Genomic DNA, 19,640 nt, shown 5'->3' on the forward strand with positions numbered 1-19,640 from the left:
AGCTCTCGTCGTCTGTCAAATTGTCAGTGGTGACCCATCGCCAGCGTCCTGCGGGGAGGGGGGTCCTTTCGTGTCGGCTGAGATGGGGAGAGGGGCAAACGTGTAACGATTTAACCGGGTGAAAATCCGTATTTGTCCCCCTGGCTGTTGTAGAAAGGCTCCGACTGAGGCTAGTCAGCGGGAGCGGGAACTGCTCGGGAAGAGCCGAGGTCTATCACAGGAAGAGGTGGCGTTCGATCTGCGGGAGTGGCTGGGACCTGGCAGACGCCAACGTGGTCTGCCAGCAGCTGGGATGCGGCTTTGCGGAAGCCGTGGCCGCCTTCGGACGAGGGGCTTGGCCGCCTATGCCGAATGAGGTGAACTGCGGAGGGGCGGAGGGATTTCTATGGAATTGCGGTTCGAACGCCTGGCAGGAGAAGGAATGCACGGACGGAGAGGGCGCCGGGGTCGTCTGCAATGCAGGTATCGCGCCCTGGCGGTTTTCGGATGTAACGGTGGACAGTGTTAGAGTGTTATTGTATCTGCCGTGTCAATTGCAGTAGAATCATAGAAAGGTTACAGCACCGAAGTCGGCCATTCAGTCCATCCAATCCATGCTGGCTCTATGCAAGAGCAATCAACCTAGTCCCACTTCCCCGCACTCTCTCCGTAGCCCCTGCAAATTTTTTCCCTTCAAGTCCTTATCCAGTTTCCCTTTCGAAGGCCATGATTGGATCTGCCTCCACCACCCCCTCGGGCAGTGCATTCCAGATCCTAACCACTCGCTGGGTAAAAAAAGGTTTTTCCTCATGTCGCCTTTGGTTCTTTCACCAATCGTCTTAAACCTATGCCCTCTGGTTCTTGACCCTTCCGCCAATGGGAACGGTTTCCCTCTGTCCGCTCTGTCCAGAGTAGAAAATTCCATGGGATTGTGAGCTGTGAGGAGGATGCAAAGAGGCTTCAAAGCGATTTAGACAAGTTGGGCGAGTGGGCAAGAACATGGCAGATGGAATATAACGTGGAAAAATGTGAGGTTATCCACTTCGGAAGGAAAAACAGAAAGGCAGAGTGTGATTAAAATGGTGATAGATTGGGAAATGCTGATGTACAACGAGACCTGGGTGTCCTTGTACACCAGTCGCTGAAAGCGAGCATTCAGGTGCAGCAAGCAGTTAGGAAGGCGAATGGTATGTTGGCCTTCATTGCAAGAGGATTTGAGTACAGGAGCGGGGATGTCTTACTGCAGTTATACAGGGGCCTTGGTGAGACCACATCTGGAGTATTGTGTGTGCAGTTTTGGTCTCCTTATCTGAGGAAGGATGTCCTTGCCATGGAGGGAGTGCAACGAAGGTTCACCAGACTGATCCCTGGGATGGCAGGGACTGTCGTACGAGGAGAGATTGGGTCGACTCGGCCTGTATTCACTCAAGTTTAGAAGAATGAGAGGGGATCTCATTGAAATGTATAAAATTCTGACAGGGCTCGACAGACTGGACGCAGGGAGGATGTTTCCCCCGGCTTCGGGGGGGGTCCAGAACCAGGGGGTCACAGTCTCAGGATACGGGGGGTAGAACATTTAGGACTGAGATGAGGAGAAAGGTCTTCACTCAGAGGGTGGTGAACTTGTGGAATTCTCTACCCCAGAAGGCAGCGGAGGCCGAGTCACCGAATATATTCAAGAAGGAGCTGGATAGATTTCTAGACGCAAAAGGCATCAAGGGGTACGGGGAGAGAGAGCGGGAATATGGTATTGAGATGGAGGATCAGCCATGATCATATCGAATGGCGGAGCAGGCTCGAAGGGCCGAATGGCCTACTCCTGCTCCTATTTCCTATGTTTCTATGTGTCACCTCAAAAGAACCCAAGCCTGCAGGCATCCTCAAATGTAGACACCCCCAACTCTGAACTCTGATTATTATGGGCTGGGGGGGGCGTTCCTTTTGTGGCGTCCAACCATGAAATAATTTGGTATTTCCCATTTTCCGCTGTCTGCCCAAAGTTTTAAGTAACTCTCACGTGGTTAACCCCTCGATCAACCTCAGCCGCCTCGGCCCTGAGCTCTGGAACTCCCTCCCCCAAAACCCCTCCGCCCCACCCTCCCCCTTCAAGACGCTCCCTCTCTGACGGAGCTTGTTCGCCAGTAACCCCCCCGGTGTGTGCTCGGTGTCACAATTTTGTTTGGTGATCGCTGCCCGAGAGGCTCCGAGGGGACGGTTTACTGCAGGTTCTTGTGAGATTCAGCAAGTTTGAAGACGACGTGTTTCCTGACCTGAGTGTTGGGAGAGATGCCTCACTCCTGTTCCTCGACTCCTGCAGAGCGCCCTCCGAAACCAGAGCTGAAGCTTTTGCGGGAGAGCGGGGTTGTCTTGCAAGGGGAGGATCTTAACATCACCTGCACTGCCCCCGTCATATACCCCGATATGGTTATCTACCTGTGCAAAGATGATGGCCAAAACAGCGAGGCTTTGGATGAAGCTTTCCCGATCAATGGCACTGCGATTTTCACCATCCTTGGATTGAACGAGACCCACGATGGGAATTACACCTGCATTTATCAATTGGAAAGATCAGGTGAAGAGTTCACCTCAGCTCAGAGCGACCCACAAACAATCACCGTGAGAGGTGAGTTGGTCAATCATACTTCCTGGTTCAACGGGCCAGTCCCTACAATCCTCATCCTCCTGTTCAAATCCCCTCCATGGCCCTCACCCCCCCCTCCCTATCTCTGTAACCTCCTCCAGTCCCTACAATCCTCATCCTCCTGTTCAAATCCCCTCCATGGCCCTCGCCCCCCCTCCCTATCTCTGTAACCTCCTCCAGCTGCTACAATTCTCATCCTCCTGTTCAAATCCCTCCATGGCCCTCGACCCCCCTCCCTATCTCTGTAACCTCCTCCAGCCCCTACAATTCTCATCCTCCTGTTCAAATCCCTCCACGGCCCTCGCCCCCCCTCCCTATCTCTGTAACCTCCTCCAGCCCCTACAATCCTCATCCTCCTGTTCAAATCCCTCCATGGCCCTCGCCCCCCCCTCCCTATCTCTGTAACCTCCTCCAGCCCCTACAATCCTCATCCTCCTGTTCAAATCCCTCCATGGCCCTCGCCCCCCTCCCTATCTCTGTAACCTCCTCCAGCCCCTACGACCCTCCGAGATCTCTGCGCTCCTCCAATTCTGGCCTCTGGCCCATCCCCGATTCCCATCGCTCCACCATTGGCGGCCGTGCCTTCAGCTGCCTGGGCCCTAATCTCTGGAATTCCCTCCCTGAACCTCTCCCCCTCTCTATCTCTCTCTCTCTGCTCCTGTAAGAGGCTCTGTGACCAAGTTTTGGGTCCTTTTGTGGCTCGATGTCAATTTTGGTTTGATAATCGCTCCCGTGAACCGCCTTGGGCGCAGGAATAGAAGGAAACAGGTTCCCTGCGACATCAAGTTAAGGAATTGCGTTAAACAGTCACGAGGGGCGTGACGCTGGACGCAGGCGGGACACAAAACAGCTCCCTGATATACAGCCGCATTGGCTTCAGTGGGACTTAATATCGGGTGAGAGGTGTGATGAGTGGAATTCTGCCTGTTTTGTTAAGTTACACTCCAAGGAGTCCAATCCTATTGTCGAATCATCGAATCCTGGAAAGGTTACAGCAGGGAAGGTGGCCATTCGGCCCATCGAGCCCGTGCCGGCTCTCTGCGAGAGCAATCCGTCCAGTCCCACTCCCCCGCCCTCTCCCCGTAGCCCCTGCACATTTAATCCCTTTCAAGTCCTTATCCAGTTCCCTGTTGAAGGCCATGATTGAATCTGCCTCCACCACCCCCTCGGGCAGTGCATTCCAGATCCTAACCACTCGCTGGGTAAAAAAGTTTCTCCTCATCTCACCTTTGGTTCTTTTGCCAATCACCTTAAATCTATGTCCTCTGGTTCTTGACCCTTCCGCCAATGGGAACAGTTTCTCTGTATCTACTCTGTCTGGACCCTTCATGATTTTGAATACCTCTATCAAATCTCCTCTCACCGTCTCTGTTCCAAGGAGAACAATCCCAGCTTCTCCAGTCTATCCACGTAACTAAAGTCCCTCATCCCTGGAACCATTCTGTTAAATCTCCTCTGCACCCTCTCTAAGGCCTTCACATCTTTCCTAAAGTGTGGTGCCCAGAACTGGACCCAATACTCCAGTTGTGGCCGAACCAGTGTTTTATAAAGGTTCATCATGACTTCCTTACTTTTGTACTCTGTGCCTCTATTTATAAAGCCCAGGATCCCGTATGCTTTTTTAACCACTTTCTCAACCTGCCCTGCCACCTTTAACGATCTGAGCACATTTACCCCCAGATCTCTCTACTCCTGTGAATTGTGCCCTCTAGTTCATATTGCCTCTCCTCGTTCTTCCGACTGAAATGCATCACTTTGCATTTTTCTGCGTTAAATTTCATCTGCCACGTGTCCGCCCATTCCACCATACCCTCTTGAAGTCTATCACTATCCTCCTCACTGTTCACTACACTTCCCAGTGTTGAGTCCTCCGCAGATTTGGAAATCGTGCCCTGTACACCCAAGTCCAAGTCATGAATATATATCAAGAAAAGCACTGGTCCCAGTCAGTTTATTTAAAGACCGGGCGGGAATGACAAACAGTCATTATGGCGTCTACTGCCCATTAGATAATTGGTTCCATTGCCTTCAATGGAGTTCAATATCAGTCGTCAGGTACGACTGATCCCGTCTGCCGAAACGGACTTCATCCGCAGATGCCCTGTTTTCCAATGTACACCCGGGCGGAGCCACACACATCGGCGTTCCCCTGTTTTCTGTTCGATCTCGGTTGAGTGACGATTCCTTGCTGATAATTTCAGACCACGGTGAGAAGCCAACGATCTACGGAGAGAGCCCATTCGATACGTTTCTACGAGGACACGGTCTGAGGATTGGATGTGACGCGCCCTACGAGTTCCCGAATTTGACGTTTTATTTGTACAAGGACGGTGTGTTCGAGCTGTCCGCCACTGCATCCCGTTCTGCCGCTTTCCGATTCAGGAATATCAGTAAGCAGGATGAAGGGAATTACACCTGTCTGTACCAAACGGAAATATCAGGCCAATCATACAATTCGACAATCAGTGACACTCTCGAGGTGATCATATCAGGTTCGTGATCAGCATTTCCTTTGATTATTCCATTTCTGCTTTGATTATTGAATTTCTGATTTGATTATTGAATTTCTGATTTGATTATTGAATTTCTGATTTGATTATTGGATCTCTGATTTGATTATTGAATTACTGATTTGATTATTACATTTCTGATTTGATTATTGAATTTCTGATTTGATTATTCACTTTCTGATTTGATTATTGAATTTCTGATTTGATTATTGAATTTCTGCTTTGATTATTGGATTTCTGATTTGATTATTGAATTTCTGCTTTGATTATTGGATTTCTGATTTGATTATTGAATCTCTGATTTGATTATTGAATCTCTGATTTGTTTATTGAATTTCTGCTTTGATTATTGGATTTCTGATTTGATTATTGAATCTCTGATTTGATTATTGAATTTCTGCTTTGATTATTGGATTTCTGATTTGATTATTGAATCTCTGATTTGATTATTGAATCTCTGATTTGTTTATTGAATTTCTGCGTTGATTATTGGATTTCTGATTTGATTATTGAATCTCTGATTTGATTATTGGATTTCTGATTTGATTATTGAATCTCTGATTTGTTTATTGAATTTCTGCTTTGATTATTGGATTTCTGATTTGATTATTGAATCTCTGATTTGATTATTGAATTTCTGATTTGATTATTGAATCTCTGATTTGATTATTGAATTACTGATTTGATTATTGAATTTCTGATTTGATTATTGAATTTCTGCTTTGATTATTACATTTCTGATTTGATTATTGAATTTCTGATTTGATTATTCACTTTCTGATTTGATTATTGAATTTCTGATTTGATTATTGAATTTCTGATTTGATTATTCACTTTCTGATTTGATTATTGAATTTCTGATTTGATTATTACATTTCTGATTTGATTATTGAATTTCTGATTTGATTATTCACTTTCTGATTTGATTATTGAATTTCTGATTTGATTATTCACTTTCTGATTTGATTATTGAATTTCTGATTTGATTATTGAATTTCTGATTTGATTATTGAATTTTTGCTTTGATTATTGGATTTCTGATTTGTTTATTGAATTTCTACTTTGATTATTGGATTTCTGATTTGATTATTGACTCTCTGATTTGATTATTGAACCTCTGATTTGTTTATTGAATTTCTGCTTTGATGATTGGATTTCTGATTTGATTATTCCATTTCTGCTTTGATTATTACATTTCTGATTTGATTCGTGAATTTCTGCTTTGATTATTGGATTTCTGATTTGATTATTCCATTTCTGCTTTGATTATTACATTTCTGATTTGATTATTGAATTTCTGCTTTGATTATTGGATTTCTGATTTGTTTATTGAATTTCTGCTTTGATTATTGGATTTCTGATTTGATTATTGAATCTCTGATTTGATTATTGGATCTCTGATTTGATTATTGAATTACTGATTTGATTATTGAATTACTGCTTTGATTATTGAATTTCTGCTTTGATTATTGGATTTCCGATTTGATTATTGAATCTCTGATTTGATTATTGAATTTCTGATTTGATTATTCACTTTCTGATTTGATTATTGAATTTCTGATTTGATTATTCACTTTCTGATTTGATTATTGAATTTCTGATTTGATTATTGAATTTCTGATTTGATTATTCACTTTCTGATTTGATTATTGAATTTCTGATTTGATTATTCACTTTCTGATTTGATTATTGAATTTCTGATTTGATTATTCACTTTCTGATTTGATTATTGAATTTCTGATTTGATTATTCACTTTCTGATTTGATTATTGAATTTCTGATTTGATTATTGAATTTCTGATTTGATTATTGAATTTCTGCTTTGATTATTGAATTTCTGATTTGATTATTACATTTCTGATTTGATTATTGAATTTCTGATTTGATTATTCACTTTCTGATTTGATTATTGAATTTCTGATTTGATTATTACATTTCTGATTTGATTAGTGAATTTCTGATTTGATTATTACATTTCTGATTTGATTATTGAATTTCTGATTTGATTATTCACTTTCTGATTTGATTAGTGAATTTCTGATTTGATTATTGAATTTCTGCTTTGATTATTGGATTTCTGATTTGATTATTGGATTTCTGATTTGATTATTGAATCTCTGATTTGATTATTCCATTTCTGATTTGATTATTGGATTTCTGATTTGATTATTGACTTTTTGCTTTGATTTATTCAATTTTCACTTGGATTATACCATTTCGCTTCCATGTATTTCCGTATCATGTGCTCTTGTCCTCAAGCATTGCTGAGGAATGCTTTGGATTATCTTCACTGAGGTCTCGCACTCTTAGCCCTCTTATTCCCAGGTACCTCTCGACTGTCCACACAAGGCAATGAGATGACAACTCAACGTGTAAATATTTAGATGGAAGTCAACATTAACCTACCACTAAAAACGTTTGAAAATGCCTCTTGTACCATGTTGCTACCACTGTGGTCTCTCGCCTTTGACCTGGCTCTCTTGCTCTCTCATGGTATTACTTTATAAATAATTCAGACCACGAAAGGGAAGGGTACAATGTGTATATCTTAATACATCTTGGTTACAATTACTGAGAATACTATTGGAACATAGGGATTGCGAGATGGTGTCATTGGGCCTGCTACCATCCCGGTAGTCACGTGATACAGTGAGAATGGAGTCATTAACTAATCATAGCAATCAATCTCTATCAATGAGTCTACAACAGACCCTGACATGAAGGGAGGGAGACCCCCCTCATTGGGGAAAGCTTTGGGAACCATAGATCCAAAGTCATCTGTTCGTCCCAAGCATGTTCCACTCACCACATGTCCTGTAAACACGCCCCACTTACCACATGTCCTGTAAACACGCCCCACTTACCACATGTCCTGTAAACACGCCCCACTTACCACATGTCCTGTAAACACGCCCCACTTACCACATGTCCTGTAAACGCGCCCCACTTACCACATGTCCTGTAAACGCGCCCCACTTACCACATGTCCTGTAAACACGCCCCACTTACCACATGTCCTGTAAACGCGCCCCACTTACCACATGTCCTGTAAACACGCCCCACTTACCACATGTCCTGTAAACACGCCCCATTCACCACACGTCCTGCATCATGCACGGACTTCGACCAATTGCAAAATGACCTTTCTCCCCCACAGTGCGCCATCAATTAATTCCCGACTTGTTGCGCCCTGGTTGGCACTTTGCGTGATAAAATGTTTGTACCGACAGATTTCGTATCCAACGATGTTAACCTGAGGTTAGCGAATGGATTGAGCCCTTGCTCTGGAAGACTGGAGGTGTTTTACAACGGCGAATGGGGGACCGTTTGCGAGGATGGATGGTTGATCTCCAACGCCGATGTCGTCTGCCGAGATCTGAACTGTGGCTTCGCCGAGCAGTCCACAGATTCATCGGTCTACGGCGAAGGCACTGGTCCAATTTGGCTGCACCATGTCGGCTGTGCCGGCACAGAGCTATCTTTCTGGCTCTGTTCCTCACTTTCACATCAAGACCACAACTGCGCCCATTCGGACGACGTTGGAGTTTCCTGCTCTGGTGAGGATGTCACGTTATCATTGACTGTCAATGACGTCCTCGTACGACTTTGACACCTGGGTTCGTTCGATGAGGTCACGCCAAAATGTCCTGCCGCGTTAAGCAGACGGCGTTAAGATCTCTTCCAGGTCAAGGCATCAGATTCATATTCAGTGATAGAGCGACAGCGTTAGGTCATGGACCAGATGTGTCAGTCCTGGTTCAGCCAGTCGGACGTGCCGTCTTTCAGAGGGGACAATGGGGCTCGATTTTCAACGTGAATTGCGGGTGTGTTAGGGGCTGCCCGGGAGTCCCAAATCCCAAAGCCCCGCCAGCAATTAAAGCCGGGAGGATGACAGTGAAAGAGCCAAGTGTACCTCGTTGAGGTACTTAAGGCACCTTACCTGGAGTAGGTTAGATGGTGAGAACGATTTTTAAATTATCCGGGCGGCTTGCCCAAGGCTTCTGATTAACGCCTGGTGAAACCAGGGCCGGATGAGGCAGAAAGAAACTAAATTAAGAACCATTGCACAAAGTTAAAACGCAAAAAAAAAATCGACCGACCTTTCCAGCCTGCTCCGATGTCTGAAGTCTCCCTCTCTGATCTCACTCTCTTCCCCACTGCATGCACTGCGGCTTCTTCATAAGTCCATAAGAGATAGGAGGAGGCCATTCGGCCCCTCGAGCCTGCTCCCCCATTCAATGAGATCGTGGCTGACCTGATTTTTACCTCAACTCCACTTTCCCCGCCCTTTCCCCATATCCTTTGACTCCCTCGCTGATCAAAAATTGGTCTAACTCAGCCTTGAATGTATTCAATGACTCGGCCCCCACAGCTTTTTGGGGTCAAGAATTCCAAAGATTCACGACCCTCTGGGAGAATAAATTCCTCCTCATTTCCGTCTTAAACGGGTGACCCCTTATTCTGAGACTATGCCCCCTAGTTTTAGATTCCCCCATGAGGGGTAACATCCTCTCAGCATCTACCCTATCGAGTCCCCTCAGAATCTTGTATGTTTCAATAAGATCTCCTCTCATTCTTCTAAACTCCAATGAGTACGGACCCAACCTGTTCAATCTTTCCTCATAAGACAACCCTTCCATACCCAGAATCAACCGAGTGAACCTTCTCTGAACTGCCTCCAATGCAAGTATGCCCTTCCTTAAATAAGGGCATCAGAACTGTCCGCAGTACTCCAGGTGTGGTCTCACCAGCACCCTGTACAGTAGGAGCATGACTTCCCTGCTTTTATACTCCATCCCCCTAGAGATAAAGGCCAATATTCCGTTTGCCTTCCGGATTACCTGCTGCACCTGTATGTTGACTTTTTGTGTTTCATGTACGAGGACACCCAGATCCCTCGGTACCGCAGCATTTTGTAGTATTTCTCCATTCAAATAATAGTTTGCTTTTTTATTTTTCCTCCCAAATTGGACGACTTCACATCCAATCATGTCCAATTGTGGTTTACGCACCCTCCTTTACTGCAGCCCCACTTCCATATTAATTATACCACGAATGCTGTGTACTGATGCTAAACGGTTAACCTATCACAATAGACGCCATCCCTACAGTTTCCGAAACGCTTTGGAAGAGCTCATCGTACGATTAACCTATTGACGCCTTGTGTTTTTTCCAGATTTCCCGCCTCGACCGTCAATCTCCCTCAACCGTCCGTCTGGGAGTTTCCTTCCAGGGGAGACGGTCAGAATTGAGTGCTGGGCACACAGCCACTACTCCGTCACTGGGTTCTACCTCAGCAGGTTCAGTGGTGAGAGCTTGGTGATGTTTCAGCAGTCCAGCCAAGCGAGGTACATCGCCACTTTCACAGTCCGAGCTCTCGGGACCAACGCCCAAGGTCGCTACAGCTGCCATTATGGGATGTCGTCTCGGGGAGTAAATTTCAACTCGACACAGAGTGAGACTGTCGTGGTGACCATAGCATGTAAGTTGAATTCCGTCATCGAATCATAGATGGTAGAAAGATCGAATCATATAATCATTGAATCATCGGGACAGAGGATGAGAGAAAGATCAAATCATATAATCATCAAATCATAGGGACAGAGGATGAGAGAAAGAGCAAATCATATAATCATCAAATCATAGGGACAGAAGATGAGAGAAAGATCAAATCAAATAATCATCAAATCATAGGGACAGAGGATGATAGAAAGATCAAATCATATAATCATCGAATCATCGGGATAGAGGATGAGAGAAAGATCAAATCATATAATCATCAAATCATAGGGACAGAGGATGATAGAAAGATCAAATCAAATAATCATCAAATCATAGGGACAGAGGATGATAGAAAGATCGAATCATGTAATCATCGAATCATAGGGACAGAGGATGATAGAAAGATCAAATCATATAATCATCGAATCATAGGGACAGAGGATGATAGAAAGATCAAATCATATAATCATCGAATCATAGGGACAGAGGATGATAGAAAGATCAAATCAAATAATCATCGAATCATAGGGACAGAGGATGACAGAAAGATCAAATCATTAAATCATCAAATCATCGGGACAGAGGATGAGAGAAAGATCAAATCATATAATCATCAAATCATAGGGACAGAGGATGATAGAAAGATCAAATCAAATAATCATCAAATCATAGGGACAGAGGATGATAGAAAGATCAAATCATATAATCATCAAATCATAGGGACAGAGGATGAGAGAAAGATCAAATCATATAATCATCAAATCATAGGGACAGAGGATGATAGAAAGATCAAATCATATAATCATCAAATCATAGCGACAGAGGATGATAGAAAGATCAAATCAAATAATCATCGAATCATCGGGACAGAGGATGATAGAAAGATCAAATCAAATAATGATCAAATCATCGGGACAGAGGATGATAGAAAGATCAAATCATATAATCATCGAATCATAGGGACAGAGGATGATAGAAAGATCAAATCATATAATCATCAAATCATCGGGACAGAGGATGATATAAAGATCAAATCATTAAATCATCAAATCATCGGGACAGAGGATGAGAGAAAGATCAAATCATATAATCATCAAATCATAGGGACAGAGGATGATAGAAAGATCAAATCAAATAATCATCAAATCATAGGGACAGAGGATTATAGAAAGATCAAATCATATAATCATCGAATCATAGGGACAGAGGATGATAGAAAGATCAAATCATATAATCATCAAATCATAGGGACAGAGGATGATATAAAGATCAAATCATTAAATCATCAAATCATCGGGACAGAGGATGAGAGAAAGATCAAATCATATAATCATCAAATCATAGGGACAGAGGATGATAGAAAGATCAAATCAAATAATCATCAAATCATAGGGACAGAGGATTATAGAAAGATCAAATCATATAATCATCGAATCATAGGGACAGAGGATGATAGAAAGATCAAATCATATAATCATCAAATCATAGCAACAGAGGATGATAGAAAGATCAAATCATATAATCATCAAATCATAGGGACAGAGGATGATAGAAAGATCGAATCATGTAATCATCAAATCATAGGGACAGAGGATGAGAGAAAGATCAAATCATATAAACATCAAATCATAGGGACAGAGGATGATAGAAAGATCAAATCAAATAATCATCAAATCATAGGGACAGAGGATTATAGATAGATCAAATCATATAATCATCGAATCATAGGGACAGAGGATGATAGAAAGATCAAATCATATAATCATCAAATCATAGGGACAGAGGATGAGAGAAAGATCAAATCAAATAATCATCAAATCATAGGGACAGAGGATGATAGAAAGATCAAATCATATAATCATCAAATCATCGGGATAGAGGATGAAAGAAAGATCAAATCATATAATCATCAAATCATAGGGACAGAGGATGAGAGAAAGATCAAATCAAATAATCATCAAATCATAGGGACAGAGGATGATAGAAAGATCAAATCATATAATCATCAAATCATAGGGACAGAGGATGATAGAAAGATCAAATCAAATAATCATCAAATCATAGGGACAGAGGATGATAGAAAGATCAAATCATATAATCATCAAATCATAGCGACAGAGGATGATAGAAAGATCAAATCAAATAATCATCGAATCATCGGGACAGAGGATGATAGAAAGATCAAATCAAATAATGATCAAATCATCGGGACAGAGGATGATAGAAAGATCAAATCATATAATCATCGAATCATAGGGACAGAGGATGATAGAAAGATCAAATCATATAATCATCAAATCATAGGGACAGAGGATGATATAAAGATCAAATCATTAAATCATCAAATCATCGGGACAGAGGATGAGAGAAAGATCAAATCATATAATCATCAAATCATAGGGACAGAGGATGATAGAAAGATCAAATCAAATAATCATCAAATCATAGGGACAGAGGATTATAGAAAGATCAAATCATATAATCATCGAATCATAGGGACAGAGGATGATAGAAAGATCAATTCATATAATCATCAAATCATAGCAACAGAGGATGATAGAAAGATCAAATCATATAATCATCAAATCATAGGGACAGAGGATGAGAGAAAGATCAAATCAAATAATCATCAAATCATAGGGACAGAGGATGATAGAAAGATCAAATCATATAATCATCAAATCATAGCGACAGAGGATGATAGAAAGATCGAATCATATAATCATCGAATCATAGGGACAGAGGATGATAGAAAGATCAAATCATATAATCATCAAATCATAGGGACAGAGGATGATAGAAAGATCAAATCATATAATCATCAAATCATAGCGACAGAGGATGATAGAAAGATCAAATCATATAATCATCAAATCATAGGGATAGAGGATGATAGAAAGATCAAATCAAATAATCATCAAATCATAGGGACAGAGGATGATAGAAAGATCAAATCAAATAATCATCAAATCATAGGGACAGAGGATGAGAGAAAGATCAAATCAAATAATCATCAAATCATAGGGACAGAGGATGATAGAAAGATCAAATCATATAATCATCGAATCATCGGGACAGAGGATGAGAGAAAGATCAAATCATATAATCATTGAATCATCGGGACAGAGGATGATAGAAAGATCAAATCATATAATCATCGAATCATAGGGACAGAGGATGATAGAAAGATCAAATCATATAATCATCAAATCATAGCGACAGAGGATGATAGAAAGATCAAATCAAATAATCATCGAATCATCGGGACAGAGGATGATAGAAAGATCAAATCAAATAATGATCAAATCATCGGGACAGAGGATGATAGAAAGATCAAATCATATAATCATCGAATCATAGGGACAGAGGATGATAGAAAGATCAAATCATATAATCATCAAATCATAGGGACAGAGGATGATATAAAGATCAAATCATTAAATCATCAAATCATCGGGACAGAGGATGAGAGAAAGATCAAATCATATAATCATCAAATCATAGGGACAGAGGATGATAGAAAGATCAAATCAAATAATCATCAAATCATAGGGACAGAGGATTATAGAAAGATCAAATCATATAATCATCGAATCATAGGGACAGAGGATGATAGAAAGATCAATTCATATAATCATCAAATCATAGCAACAGAGGATGATAGAAAGATCAAATCATATAATCATCAAATCATAGGGACAGAGGATGAGAGAAAGATCAAATCAAATAATCATCAAATCATAGGGACAGAGGATGATAGAAAGATCAAATCATATAATCATCAAATCATAGCGACAGAGGATGATAGAAAGATCGAATCATATAATCATCGAATCATAGGGACAGAGGATGATAGAAAGATCAAATCATATAATCATCAAATCATAGGGACAGAGGATGATAGAAAGATCAAATCATATAATCATCAAATCATAGCGACAGAGGATGATAGAAAGATCAAATCATATAATCATCAAATCATAGGGATAGAGGATGATAGAAAGATCAAATCAAATAATCATCAAATCATAGGGACAGAGGATGATAGAAAGATCAAATCAAATAATCATCAAATCATAGGGACAGAGGATGAGAGAAAGATCAAATCAAATAATCATCAAATCATAGGGACAGAGGATGATAGAAAGATCAAATCATATAATCATCGAATCATCGGGACAGAGGATGAGAGAAAGATCAAATCATATAATCATTGAATCATCGGGACAGAGGATGATAGAAAGATCAAATCATATAATCATCGAATCATAGGGACAGAGGATGATAGAAAGATCAAATCAAATAATCATCAAATCATAGGGACAGAGGATGATAGAAAGATCAAATCAAATAATCATCAAATCATAGGGACAGAGGATGATAGAAAGATCGAATCATGTAATCATCGAATCATAGGGACAGAGGATGATAGAAAGATCAAATCATATAATCATCGAATCATAGGGACAGAGGATGATAGAAAGATCAAATCATATAATCATCGAATCATAGGGACAGAGGATGATAGAAAGATCAAATCAAATAATCATCGAATCATAGGGACAGAGGATGATAGAAAGATCAAATCATTAAATCATCAAATCATCGGGACAGAGGATGAGAGAAAGATCAAATCATATAATCATCAAATCATAGGTACAGAGGATGATAGAAAGATCAAATCAAATAATCATCAAATCATAGGGACAGAGGATTATAGAAAGATCAAATCATATAATCATCGAATCATAGGGACAGAGGATGATAGAAAGATCAAATCATATAATCATCAAATCATAGCGACAGAGGATGATAGAAAGATCAAATCATATAATCATCGAATCATAGGGACAGAGGATGATAGAAAGATCAAATCATATAATCATCAAATCATAGCGACGGAGGATGATAGAAAGATCAAATCATTAAATCATCAAATCATAGGGACAGAGGATGAGAGAAAGATCAAATCAAATAATCATCAAATCATAGGGACAGAGGATGATAGAAAGATCAAATCAAATGTTCATCAAATCATAGGGACAGAGGATGACAGAAAGATCAAATCATATAATCATCAAATCATAGCGACAGAGGATGATAGAAAGATCAAATCATATAATCATCGAATCATAGTGACAGAGGATGATAGAAAGATCGAATCATATAATCATCAAATCATAGGGACAGAGGATGAGAGAAAGATCAAATCAAATAATCATCAAATCATAGGGACAGAGGATGATAGAAAGATCAAATCATATAATCATCGAATCATCGGGACAGAGGATGAGAGAAAGATCAAATCAAATAATCATCGAATCATAGGGACAGAGGATGATAGAAAGATCAAATCATATAATCATCAAATCATAGGGACAGAGGATGATAGAAAGATCAAATCATATAATCATCGAATCATAGGGACAGAGGATGATAGAAAGATCAAATCATATAATCATCAAATCATAGGGACAGAGGATGATAGAAAGATCAAATCATATAATCATCAAATCATAGGGACAGAGGATGATAGAAAGATCAAATCATATAATCATCAAATCATAGGGACAGAGGATGATAGAAAAATCAAATCATATAATCATCAAATCATAGGGACAGAGGATGATAGAAAGATCAAATCATATAATCATCGAATCATAGGGACGGAAGATGAGAGAAAGATCAAAACATTAAATCATCAAATCATAGGGACAGAGGATGATAGAAAGATCAAATCATATAATCATCGAATCATAGGGACAGAGGATGAGAGAAAGATCAAATCATATAATCATCAAATCATAGGGACAGAGGATGATAGAAAGATCAAATCATATAATCATCAAATCATAGGGACAGAGGATGATAGAAAGATCAAATCATATAATCATCAAATCATAGGGACAGAGAATGAGAGAAAGATCAAATCATATAATCATCGAATCATAGGGACAGAGGATGATAGAAAGATCAAATCATATAATCATCAAATCATAGGGACAGAGGATGATAGAAAGATCAAATCATATAATCATCAAATCATAGGGACAGAGGATGATAGAAAGATCAAATCATATAATCATCAAATCATAGGGATAGAGGATGATAGAAAAATCAAATCATTAAATCATCAAATCATAAGGACAGAGGATGATAGAAAGATCAAATCATACAATCATCAAATCATATGGACAGAGGATGATAGAAAGATGAAATCAAATAATCATCAAATCATAGGGACAGAGGATGATAGAAAGATCAAATCATATAATCATCAAATCATAGGGACAGAGAATGATAGAAAGATGAAATCAAATAATCATCAAATCATAGGGACAGAGGATGATAGAAAGATCAAATCATATAATCATCAAATCATAGGGACAGAGGATGATAGAAAGATCAAATCATACAATCATCAAATCATAGGGACAGAGAATGATAGAAAGATGAAATCAAATAATCATCAAATCATAGGGACAGAGGATGATAGAAAGATCAAATCATATAATCATCAAATCATAGGGACAGAGGATGATAGAAAGATCAAATCAAATAATCATCAAATCATAGGGACAGAGGATGAGAGAAAGATCAAATCATATAATCATCGAATCATCGGGACAGAGGATGATAGAAAGATCAAATCATATAATCATCAAATCATAGGGACAGAGGATGATAGAAAGATCAAATCATATAATCATCAAATCATAGGGACAGAGGATGATAGAAATATCAAATCATATAATCATCAAATCATAGGGACAGAGGATGATAGAAAGATCAAATCATATAATCATCGAATCATAGGGACAGAGGATGATAGAAAGATCAAATCATATAATCATCAAATCATAGGGACAGAGAATGAGAGAAAGATCAAATCATATAATCATCGAATCATAGGGACAGAGGATGAGAGAAAGATCAAATCATATAATCATCAAATCATAGGGACAGAGGATGATAGAAAGATCAAATCATATAATCATCAAATCATAGGGACAGAGGATGATAGAAAAATCAAATCATTAAATCATCAAATCATAGGGACAGAGGATGATAGAAAGATCAAATCATACAATCATCAAATCATAGGGACAGAGAATGATAGAAAGATCAAATCATATAATCATCAAATCATAGGGACAGAGGATGATAGAAAGATCAAATCAAATAATCATCAAATCATAGGGACAGAGGATGATAGAAAGATCGAATCAAATAATCATCAAATCATCGGGACAGAGGATGATAGAAAGATCAAATCAAATAATCATCGAATCATAGGGACAGAGGATGATAGAAAGATCAAATCAAATAATCATCAAATCATAGGGACAGAGGATGAGAGAAAGATCAAATCATATAATCATCAAATCATAGGGACAGAGGATGATAGAAAGATCAAATCAAATAATCATCAAATCATAGGGACAGAGGATGAGAGAAAGATCAAATCATATAATCATCGAATCATCGGGACAGAGGATGATAGAAAGATCAAATCATATAATCATCAAATCATAGGGACAGAGGATGATAGAAAGATCAAATCATATAATCATCAAATCATAGGGACAGAGGATGATAGAAAGATCAAATCATATAATCATCAAATCATAGGGACAGAGGATGATGGAAAGATTAAATCAAATAATCATCAAATCATAGGGACAGAGGATGATAGAAAGATCAAATCAAATAATCATCAAATCATGGGGACAGAGGATGATAGAAAGATCAAATCATTAAATCATCAAATCATCGGGACAGAGGATGAGAGAAAGATCAAATCATATAATCATGAAATCATAGGGACAGAGAATGATAGATCAAATCATAGAATCATAGATTCATACAATCATATAATCATAAAATTATATATTCAATTAATCATATAATCATATAGAATCATGAAATCATATAGTCATAGAATGATAGATTCATATAATCATAGAATGATATAACCATATAATCGCAGAATATCAGAATGATAGAATCATATAGTCAGAGAATTGTAAATTCATAGAATGAATGAATGAGAGAATCATACAGCACAGAAGAAGGCCATTCGGCCCTTCTTGCCTGTGCCAGATCTTTGAAAGAGCTATGCAATTAGTCCCACTCCCCTCCTCTCTCCCTACAGCAATTTGTCTCCTTCATTTACATACCCAAGCTCTCGTTTATCAGTAAACAGCACCCAATCTGCACCAATTTGAAAGTCCTTTCGCGATGCCGTGAGATGATTCTTCTGCCTGGTTATGTTGCCGTCGAACTGCTATTGTACTTCTGGGGATGCAGTCCTCCTGAGTTCGATGGAATGACTTGAATGGGTAGCCGATAGGGCGGGTGGCAGCCAGTGTCAGGAACACTAGAGAGCTGGAGTACCATCGAGGGCACACAAACGTAAACAGAGGTCGTTTCCAAATTCACCACTTGGGCGTTAATCTGGCGGAGGTGATAGCTTGCTCTTTATAGAACCCACCCGATTTTCGTGCCTTTGAAACCAATGGAAATGAAACTCGAGCTGAGGTTTCAGTAATAATGCCCTGGAGAGGCCAATAATGTACCAAAAAGATCGTCTGGATATTTCTGCAGGCACGACTTTCTCAATTACTTCCTTTGGCTCCGCCGATTAAGTCAAATCCAAAAGTGCAAGCAAGTTATATGTCTCCATACTTTTTTTTAACTCGTTCATGGGATGTGGGCGTCGCTGGCGAGGCCGGCATTTATTGCCCATCCCTGATTGCCCCTTGAGAAGGTGGTGGTGAGCCGCCTTCTTGAACCGCTGCAGTCCGTATGGTGAAGGTTCTCCCACAGTGCTGTTAGGAAGGGAGTTCCAGGATTTTGACCCGGTGACGATGAAGGAACGGCCGATATATTTCCAAGTGGGGATGGTGTGTGACTTGGAGGGGAACGTGCAGGTGGTGTTGTCCCCATGTGTCTGCTGCCCTTGTCCTTCTCGGTGGGAGAGGTCGCGGGTTTGGGAGGTGCTGTCG

General features: G+C 40.1%; 1 protein-coding gene across 1 annotated transcript in view; it reads left to right on the forward strand.

Annotated features, from left to right (window-relative positions):
• LOC137308895 (uncharacterized) overlaps nucleotides 1-19,640 on the forward strand; it is a 48,505-nt gene that overhangs the window by 11,191 nt on the left and 17,674 nt on the right. The window contains exons 6-9 of the mRNA XM_067977332.1: nucleotides 154-462; nucleotides 4,822-5,112; nucleotides 8,361-8,687; nucleotides 10,307-10,612. Of these exons, the coding sequence (XP_067833433.1) occupies nucleotides 154-462; nucleotides 4,822-5,112; nucleotides 8,361-8,687; nucleotides 10,307-10,612 (1,233 nt within the window). The remainder of the gene's footprint in view (nucleotides 1-153; nucleotides 463-4,821; nucleotides 5,113-8,360; nucleotides 8,688-10,306; nucleotides 10,613-19,640) is intronic.

The sequence above is a fragment of the Heptranchias perlo genome, unplaced genomic scaffold (assembly GCF_035084215.1).
Source record: "Heptranchias perlo isolate sHepPer1 unplaced genomic scaffold, sHepPer1.hap1 HAP1_SCAFFOLD_143, whole genome shotgun sequence".
Classification (NCBI taxonomy): domain Eukaryota; kingdom Metazoa; phylum Chordata; class Chondrichthyes; order Hexanchiformes; family Hexanchidae; genus Heptranchias; species Heptranchias perlo.